General features: G+C 35.7%; 2 protein-coding genes across 2 annotated transcripts; one reads left to right on the plus strand and one right to left on the minus strand.

Moving 5' to 3' along the window:
* Positions 1-1,238: 1,238 nt before the first annotated feature.
* LOC122281100 (casein kinase 1-like protein 2) lies at positions 1,239-7,532 on the plus strand. The gene is made up of 14 exons (XM_043092374.1): positions 1,239-1,632; positions 1,719-1,759; positions 2,137-2,206; positions 2,304-2,452; positions 2,549-2,644; positions 2,736-2,806; positions 3,245-3,306; positions 3,474-3,537; positions 3,621-3,705; positions 3,800-3,926; positions 4,062-4,144; positions 4,230-4,293; positions 5,335-5,477; positions 6,858-7,532. The coding sequence occupies exons 1-14, from the start codon at positions 1,557-1,559 to the stop codon at positions 7,149-7,151; spliced, it is 1,425 nt and encodes a 474-aa protein (XP_042948308.1). The 5' UTR covers positions 1,239-1,556; the 3' UTR covers positions 7,152-7,532.
* A 1,446-nt stretch (positions 7,533-8,978) lies between these two features.
* On the minus strand, positions 8,979-9,753 carry LOC122281107. Its single transcript, XM_043092379.1, has one exon. It carries the CDS (start codon positions 9,580-9,582, stop codon positions 9,229-9,231), a length of 354 nt encoding a protein of 117 aa, XP_042948313.1. The 5' UTR covers positions 9,583-9,753; the 3' UTR covers positions 8,979-9,228.

The raw sequence follows: 9,753 nt of genomic DNA on the forward strand, positions 1-9,753 counted from the left end.
AAATTATAAAAGTTATAATAATGAGATGAGCTGAAAAAGTTTTTAAATCCAAACGAGGCCTTAAATAATAATATTTGATTTATGATATTCAAATTTTAAAATTTTTCTTATAAATCAAATTAAGTAGTACTATATGTATTATACACACGGTCTCATAAATAGTATTTTTCAAAATAGAAAAATATGTACTCATGCATGGCCAAGCTTTTCCTTCAAGTAAATTGGAGAGACTTGTTCATATCCAAATGAAACTCATATTATCTCGTCAACGTATATAATAAATTGATTTTTATATTCAACAATAGAAAAACGTATCAACTCATTTGAATTTGTTAAACGTTCAACGTCAACCCCCCCACCATAATTGTGACATGACCCAGTTCGTAGTAGAAAGCGGGTAAAAAACCATATCCTTTATTTATTTTTTATTTAATTATGGCATTTAATTATTGCTCCAAAATGTAACTTCCCAACCATTAATTGTTTCTTAAAATAAATAGATAAAAGCCCTGTAGGCATTTAAAAAAATATATTTAAATTGTATGATTCAGTTGGATACTTCAATTTAAAGAGAAGATACAATATTAAATTCTAAATACTCATATAAAATCATATTTTTTTTATATTAAAAAGAGTACACGACGGTTTAATTATATAAATTAGAAAAATGATATTTATAGTTTTAGAGTGTGTAAGTCTCACACATTTAAAAAAAAAAAAAATGAATAAATATAAAATTTATATGAAAAATTAATTTTTTAATAATAGACTCTATTCTTTTCTAAATAAAATATGCGTAATTTATATATTTTAAAATAATATCAAGTATTATAAATTATTATATTATTATTATTATTATTCTTGCTGCTGTGAGCGGTGATGTTATGGTTCCAATAAGTTCAAAGGTTTGTTATCACCTGCGCAAATCCAAACCAAACTAAATTGTTTTAGGAAAAATATAATTATAAGTATAATTATGTATTAATCTGTACATTAATATAATGTGATTGGTTAAAAATTAAATTTTATTAAAAATAATATTAATTTAAATTTTAAGTATGAATAAATCAGTATTAATATATGGATTAATATGCGATTGTGCTTGAATATAGGAAAACCCATTGTTTTAGAAAATTAATCGCGTGAAGAAAGTAAATCGACGTCGTTTTCAGACACCTTGCACAATTAAACAATGCAAGGCAAAGAAGAAGGAAAAGGCAAAAGGGACCATTTATAAGGGCAGTAGGAAATCTCTTTTCGATTCGATCAACGCACTGTACGTGATAGAGAGAGATATCATCGCCATAATGCCGCCTCTATCTCCATCTTCCTCTTCTTCACTCTAACCCTAATTTCCGTTCACCTTTTTCCGCACTTCTTGCCTTTGCGTTTACTGCCTTGTCCCATGCCATCCTGACTTATTCTCCGCCTTTGATTTTTGTTGTTCGCCGAGACTTGGACTCGGTCAAGGCTTGAAGATCTCTTTTTGTCCAATTTTCGTGGGAGGGGCTTAGACTGGGAGCCTAGGGTTCGTTTTGATCGTGGTTTTTGGAGTTATGGAACCACGCGTTGGGAATAAGTTTCGACTAGGCCGGAAGATCGGTAGCGGATCGTTCGGAGAGATCTACCTCGGTCTGTGATTCAATTCTTCTTTTGTTTTGGGTCCTATTGGTGTTGTATTTGTTTTGGAATTTCTAATTGTGTAAAACTATTTTCAGGTACTAATATTCAGACGAATGAGGAGGTTGCGATTAAGCTTGTGAGTTCTTTTTTTCTTTTCATTTTTTTTTTTAATCTTTTTGCTTTGCAGATCGTCTAACTTTTTACGGAATCTTTGAATTATGGTTTTTACTGGTTAATTGGATTCTGATGTAAAGGAATAGAATTTTCCTGGCTGTTGCTTTGTTAGCTTGTAGAGTTCCGATGGTTAGGATCGAGAAACTAGTTGCTGAGTCTGATTTTGTAGGTTTTCATGCTGATGAAACTTTTGTTTACTGCTAGCCAATTTTCTGTGGCTGTAATCAGTGTTAGCACGCCGAGCATTCTATAATGAAAATATAAATTAATAATAATTTATCGTAATGCGCAAGTTCCAATAAGCGTGTTTTCTAATTCTAGTTTTTTTTGGTTACTCAGGAAAATGTCAAGACAAAGCATCCGCAGTTGCTTTATGAATCAAAGTTGTATAAAATATTACAAGGAGGAAGTAACGATCTTTAGTTCTATCCTTGTTACTTTTTTAAATCAAATTACCTACTCATCTATCGGAAATCTATATCAAACGCTCTTTCCCATTTTGGCAGCTGGAATCCCAAATGTGAGATGGTTTGGCGTTGAAGGAGACTATAATGTTCTCGTGATGGATTTGCTAGGACCCAGTCTTGAAGACTTATTCAACTTTTGCAGTAGGAAGCTGTCTCTTAAGACTGTTCTTATGCTTGCAGATCAGATGGTATAGTTTCTCTACGGCATGCATGTTATTCTAGAACTTCATCTGCATTTCAGCTTTGGTTCCATCAGGGCAATCTAATCTTAATATTCCTGTCAGATCAATCGAGTTGAGTTTGTTCATTCCAAATCATTTCTGCATCGGGATATTAAGCCTGACAACTTCCTTATGGGTTTGGGGAGGCGCGCAAATCAGGTTTTGGTGTTAAACCCTTTTATTTCTTGAATTATTGATTTATGTTCTCATGTTATGATTGATGCATTTCCTGATGCATACTCTCTTGTAGGTCTACATCATTGACTTTGGTCTCGCTAAGAAGTATAGAGACACTTCAACGCATCAACATATTCCTTATAGGTTAGTTGTCTTACACTAGTTACAGATAATATTGGTTTACGTATTTCTGTAGGTTGTGTATGGTTGTTGAACCAAACTCAACTCATCTCAAACCAGTTATTGATGGATCCACTACTTTTCAATTTTTCATAAAAAAGTTAAAACTCATCTCAACGTACTTTATATATTTCAACCTAAAATCTATCTCAATGGGACCCACAAAATACTACTATTCACAACTCAACTCAACTTATCTCAATATCCAAACGTAGCTTTAAAAAACCTACATGGTTATGTAATGCGGTTTATTGTACTGTGCTCGGTTCTCCTTTTTTATTCAGTTCTGCCAAAAATGTCATGATCATTATAGATTTTATGATTCCTTAGCTCGCATCCAAAATTGCTTAGTAGTATCTTCACTGTTTTTATATCATTCTGATTTTTTCATTTACTCTGCAGAGAAAATAAGAACTTGACGGGAACTGCAAGATATGCAAGCATGAATACTCACCTTGGCATCGGTATGCTTATCAAACTAATTTTACTTTCATTTTTTTTTTCTTTTTTGGTGATACATGAGTGCTGACCTTTATAACTAGCTTTAGCCACCCCCCCCCCTTCTTTTTCTCTCTCTTTTCTGGTCCGTGTGGTTCTGACTCTTTGCTATGTTGCTTTTTGTGTTGCGTAGAACAAAGCCGCAGGGATGATTTAGAATCACTTGGATATGTTCTTATGTATTTCTTAAGGGGAAGGTGAAGGTTCCTGAGCACCAATATTATATTGTATTCTTGTTTCATTTGCTTGTTTGTTCCATTATGACCGTCTATCTTTATAGCCTTCCTTGGCAGGGACTGAAAGCGGGAACTAAGAAGCAAAAGTATGAGAAGATTAGTGAGAAGAAAGTATCAACTTCAACTGAGGTAGAAACATGCTGTAGGATTGCGTTAGAATTTATGTCATTATGTATGCAGTTTATATGTAACTGACTGGAGAAGTTGTTGTTCCCTTCCTTAGGCCTTATCTCGTGGTTATCCTACAGAGTTTGCTTCATACTTCCATTACTGCCGTTCTCTACGGTTTGATGATAAACCAGATTATGCTTATCTCAAAAGACTCTTCCGTGACCTTTTTATTCGTGAAGGTTTGGACTTTCTGTCTGCCATAGCGTTCTTAGAAATTCACCTGATAAATTATATGACAACCATGCTTCCATTTTTTCTGTTAAATTCAGAAAATATTTTCAAAATTTAATAGTCAACTTTTACTATGACTTCAGGTTTTCAGTTTGATTACGTGTTTGATTGGACCATTTTGAAATATCAACAATCCCAGATTGCCACTCCACCTAACCGGGCTCTTGTGAGTGACCCTCAATTGCATTTGGTTTTTAGCACATATACAGTAAAGAAGTATGTTTTATCTTACTTCATTTACAATCTTACAGGGTCCTGGTGCTGGACCCAGCTCTGGTGTGCCACCAACTGCAGCAAATGCTGATAAACAATCAGGTAAGTCTGGTGTTCCCCCCCCCCCCCCCCCCCCCCCCCCCCCCCCCCCTCCCTCTTCTCTCTCTCTCTCTCTCTCTCTCTCTCTCTCTCTCTCTCTCTCTCTCTCTCTCTCTCTGGTTTTCAATGTATTAATCATGCTCATGTTGTAATCCAATGCTTTGGTCAATCTATCGGTATAGCATATGCATCCTTTAGTTGCAATATTCTGGCAATTTTTTTGGATTTTATTGCTTTTCTCATCAGTTTCATAGGAACAACTATTTTACAAGTTCTATTTTTTCTTTCTTCTGGTATATATATATATGTATGTATGTCTGTATTCAGTGGGAAGGTTTAAGTGACTTTTGGAATAATGAAGGAAATTTTTTTATATGGAAGTTTTATTCAGGATGGCTAATGATTTTTATGAGGTGCATAACATGCCTTCTACCACCAGAATCCCTATCGTAATAAAATAAACTTATGAAATAACCTACAATATATAACTAATCATGAAAAAATTAGTGAAAAGACCTTAACTGCTGTAAGATCTATGTTTGTGGTCAAAGTGGTGTCCAAACAGTACCTCCATGATACAATGTCTACTGTTAGAACAGCCTTTTCCATAGTCTTCTCATGATGCACTCTTTTTGTGATAACCCCATATGATAAGATTGAGGATAGATGGTGTATGGGATCCCACATTGCTTGGGAATAAGAAGTTCTTGCTCTTTATAAGGTTCCAATGGGACTCTAATTGTATCATTGACTAGTCCTTTTGGAGCATAGGCCATGTGGTTTGGGCTTTCCTTTCGGGTGTTACACTTTACAAGTCTTGTTTCTCTCAAACTTATACATATAAGTTTGTGCAACTTGTTCTACGTCATTAAATCTTATGAATGAGTTCAAATGCAGATATGCTAAACTTTTTCATGGTATTTTTTTGGTGGCCTGTATATACTTCTGCCATATGGAGTTTAATCCAATAGTTTGGATATCTTTCACTTTATATTACTTGAGGATGAGCTATTTAATACGTTAAATTATTTAATGTTGTTGCAGGTGGAGAAGAAGGTAGAACTATTGGTTGGACTTCCGCAGATCCCTCTCGTAGGAGACACTCTGGACCACTTATAAATGCTGGAGGCTTTTCTAAACAGAAAAGCCCAGTTGTGAATGACTCAATTGCAGCTAAAGATTCTATGGTATGTATTCTCTTACTAAAAGCTAGATTTGAAAGAGTTTCTGTGCCCATGCATGTGCTTCCAATTTGCCAGTACGAGGGTTTAGCTTCTCTATCACAGAAAGTTACAATGTATACCCTTGATCATTATGGGCTATTAAACCTGTCCCAGATGCCTCTGAGCCCTCTGAGATGGACAGATTTTTCTAATGTTTTGAGTGTCATGATTTTGTGATAGCTTATTTTGGCAAAATGAGATGATTATTCTAAAAGAAAAAAAAAAATGAGATGAAGGCTACTTTTGCCACTTTTAAGTGGGGTGGTAAGCTTTTCTGTGATAGATCTATTCTTTTAACCAGTGGAGTTGACTTTTGCTTAAAACTTCACAATGCACTACTACTCTTTTAAGATATTATGTAGGATTTTTTTTTTTCACGAGTACAAAATAAAATTATAGAAAAATGGCATCCAAGTACACCTGAGGGATACAAAAGAATGAAACCAACAGTAAACGAAAGTCAAAGACGAAGAGTTGATAAAATCTGAAAAAGTATGAAAGAACAAGTAGTCTCCACTGCAGTCTACCTATCATTTGGATGAGAGAAATTCTATTTGCAGTCCTCACTTGGGGACTACATGTGCAGGCTCTTTATTAAATGAGAAAAAGTATCATTTTAGGAAGGATCTTTTTGTAATTTTAAAAAATTTTAAAGATAAAATTGTCTAGGCCTGCATTGCAGTCCCTAAATGTGGACTGTACGTAGCATTGCTCGATGGATAAAGCTTGCCTAATCCTTTGAGCTGCAATAAAAACCCACACCCACTTCCTCTAGTTTGGCTATTGTGTTCCAACTAGGTACATTGGGACCAACACAAATTGTCACCCACCATACCTCAAATCTTGAAATTTTGACCTTCGCATCAAGCAAGCTACTGGAAGACGAAATTTGCAACCAGTTATTTTTAATTACATTAATATTTATTTTTTTACAAGTATTTTTTTGGGAAGGACATAGTGGAGAAGGTATTCTAAATTGTTTGAGAAATTCAATATATTTTATTAAAGATCTGGTGAAGGCATCATATTCAGATTTGGTGGCAAGTCTTGAATTGTCATGCGCCAGCATGCATGTTTGATTTACTTGAAGTTGAAACCAAGCACTGTCTATTGGAGTCTTTCACTAAGATTTCACACCATGCATCCTCTGGTTGACGGAGTGAATTTCTTAGACCATTGAGAGATGTTTAGTATGTTTTGGCATGTTGGGGAATATGATTGGTGCCGATAACTGCATGCCTATTTGAATCATCATAAGAAACGGTGTTTTCTTTTGTGTTTGTAATGTTCAGTTTGGGTCTACCTTTTCACTTGGACTTGTTATTTTTATGTGGGTACATGCAGTTATCAAGTTCTAATTTCTTGCGATCAAGTGGATCGTCGAGGCGAGTTGCCGCCTCTAGCAATCGCGATGCAGTAATTATCAGCGGTGAAGCTGACCCTTCTCGCACTAACACAGCAGATGCAAGTGCAGGAGCTCTTCTTAAAATTTCTAGTGGGCAAAGAGGTTCACCTGTTATATCATCCGAGCACCGGACACCTTCAGCAAGAAATGCCTCAAATATAAAGAACCTCGACTCAACCCTTAGGGGTATTGAGAGCCTGCATTTTAACAATGATGAGAGGGTACAGTTATAGCCACACCTGCAGAATGATCCACATCGAGGGGACGACACAATCTCTCAACCAATTCTCACCCCCCCCCCCCCCCCCCCCCCCCCAACAAAAGAAAAAAGAAAAAAATGAGTGAGAAAACTTTCTGCATTATTCTGTCTTTAGACTGTTCGCTATTTTATTCTGTTTTTTGGTTTGCTATTGTTCTTTTATTTGGTTGGAGTTTTCAAACCAAATGCAAAGCCCAAAATACACGAAAACTAGTGTTCATCATATATGTAAATAATTGTAGACAGTAATGTTTAGGTTTATGAATCCCAGGCAATGCTTGGGTGTGATTCCACTTCCCGATTTGATTTCTTTTGTGACAACTCTCATATCAAGCTCTACCATTTCACTTGGAAATTGATATTCTTAACTGGAAACGCAAGTTTCGATTATAGCTTCCAGCACTGCAGGGTTTCGACGTTTCCTTTTGCAGAACATGCTCCCATTTGAACTTTTCAAATTAAGCCTAGGTTGGTGCTATTTCTATATGTACATGAATTAATTCTATATGAGTATTTGAAGTTTCATTTATGGAGGAAAATGTAATCCGTAATGCGTCAGAGGCAGAGCAGAGACGACTCCTTTTCAATGCTTTTAATAAAGTCCTTGTGTTATAAGAAAACTGGATTGATAAATAAAATAAACCGAATATCCAACTCTAAAAAGATATTCTCTATTTCAATTTAAACCGACCAAAATATAACAATAAATGTTGTAAGTTTCACATGATATATCCGTCAACTAATCTAGTTCTTAGAATTCAAACATAAATGATTCCAAGATATGTTAATTAGAAAAGAAAAATGAGAACATTTCCTGGAGCCTAGAAATGCATCTATTAGAAACATTGTCCGGATGTGAACGATGGCTCTTCAATTTATGCTAATATTTGGTATTCCTTTCGGTTTTGATTTATACAACAAACATTACTGGCCGGATTGAACTCGAAACACCATACAAACCAGGAAAATTTTAGGTTCCAAGTACAAAACGTTGGAAACAAGGAGTAAATAAATGCATCTGATTCCCGAACCAGCTTTTACATTAGGGTCCCTCCCATCTGCGGGGACCGATGGCATGCACCGGCTGTTCATTTTGTTTTTTTTTTTTTTTTTTTTTTTTTTTTAAAAAAGGCATAAATTAATGCACAGTCGTTGCACACCATGGATGCACTTAGTATTTCCCTTTACATTGAATCGATGGATTAGGTAAGCGAGATATAACAAAACGATGGGACAGCAGCAAAAAGTGCCTTTAATGGCATGCATTGTTGCTATTGCTGTTTAATGTCACATGATCCAGTAATTTTTGGGGGAGAAAATCCATAGACAAAGTTACTTTGTTATTTTACTTCAATTGGCAATGGAGCTAAATGAAAGGGAATCGACACTTCCACAAAAGTGCTATACTCACTTGGCTTCAATACCACTAAAATCTTGCCAAACACAATCACTCCGAGGAGCATATGCTAAAAAACAATAAAAGGGAGAGAGAAAATGATACAAGGACCCAGAAAAGAAAATCTTCTTCGTTTTTATCTCTATTCAAGTACAACGAACGGATGGCAATATCAAATCAGATTCGCTGCTCAGTCAATGCACAAGTTACCATAACATGCATGCTCAGAACTGGATTCAAGTCAAACATGCCAAAACCCAATTTCCAAACAGAATCCGATGGCTCATTTCTCCTTTTCTTTTTGCCTCCTTTTGTCAAAGTTCAGAGCTAAAATAAAACTAATTTGCTAAATCATGGCCCATGACCAGATTATTTGCCAGATCAGAGTATAAAAAATGTGAAGCCTAAAGTAAAGCAATATCTTGTGATTGATCTTTATAACATTAGCTTAGAGTAGGCTTCTTAGAACCCAAAGAAAAAGAAGACAGTTCTCTCACACATGTACTTGTGGTATTTGGTATAACCGTATAAATAAGAGGACTTTCAGTCCTATGAGATTCAAGATTTTCAGATACATACTACAATTTCAAATCCGTAAACAGACTTTATGAATGTAAAACCTTCAAATTGGAAAAAAGTAAGATATACCCATCGATCACCTCCATCCATAGACCACTTGGGTGTATGACTTCTTGAGCCACCTAAAGCTCTTCCTCAGAGACCCCTTCATCTTTCCTTCCACAGCATAAACCTTGTACCCAGCAACCCTCTTCTTCCTCTGCAATTCTGGGTCACTGATGCTCCAGCTTTTTGAAATAGCCCCAACAGTGCTTTTCCCTTTCTTGATCTTCACTTCCTTTACAAACTGGTTTGGCTCTGCAGATGAACCACCATAACTAACACTATAAGACCTCATATCTTGCATGCTTGTTGGGGCAGTCCTTCCTCCATAGTAGCTCTCAAGCTGCATCCCCCCATCCCTGCATGACTTGGATCTGAAATCCTCCATGGGGAACAAGCAAACAGATGTTGAAAGTCTCGAGGATGAATGAGAGGCAATGGAGGAAGAAAAAGAGAAGCTGGTTGTATTTGGTTTCCTTTGCAGTGCTGTAATTATTATTTAATACCAAATGAATTTTATTTCTTTCCTATTTTATAATTTGGAACAGCTCAAGATGGT

Source organism: Carya illinoinensis, chromosome 1 (assembly GCF_018687715.1).
Source record: "Carya illinoinensis cultivar Pawnee chromosome 1, C.illinoinensisPawnee_v1, whole genome shotgun sequence".
In the NCBI taxonomy this organism is placed as follows: Eukaryota; Viridiplantae; Streptophyta; class Magnoliopsida; order Fagales; family Juglandaceae; genus Carya; species Carya illinoinensis.

Coding starts and splice junctions, on each gene's coding strand:
- LOC122281100 (XM_043092374.1), top strand. CDS start 1,557: ATGGAACCACGCGTTGGGAATAAGTTTCGACTAGGCCGGAAGATCGGT. Junction 1,633..1,718: donor GTTCGGAGAGATCTACCTCG/GTCTGTGATTCA, acceptor AACTATTTTCAG/GTACTAATATTCAGACGAAT. Junction 5,478..6,857: donor TTGCAGCTAAAGATTCTATG/GTATGTATTCTC, acceptor GGGTACATGCAG/TTATCAAGTTCTAATTTCTT.
- LOC122281107 (XM_043092379.1), bottom strand. CDS start 9,582: ATGGAGGATTTCAGATCCAAGTCATGCAGGGATGGGGGGATGCAGCTT.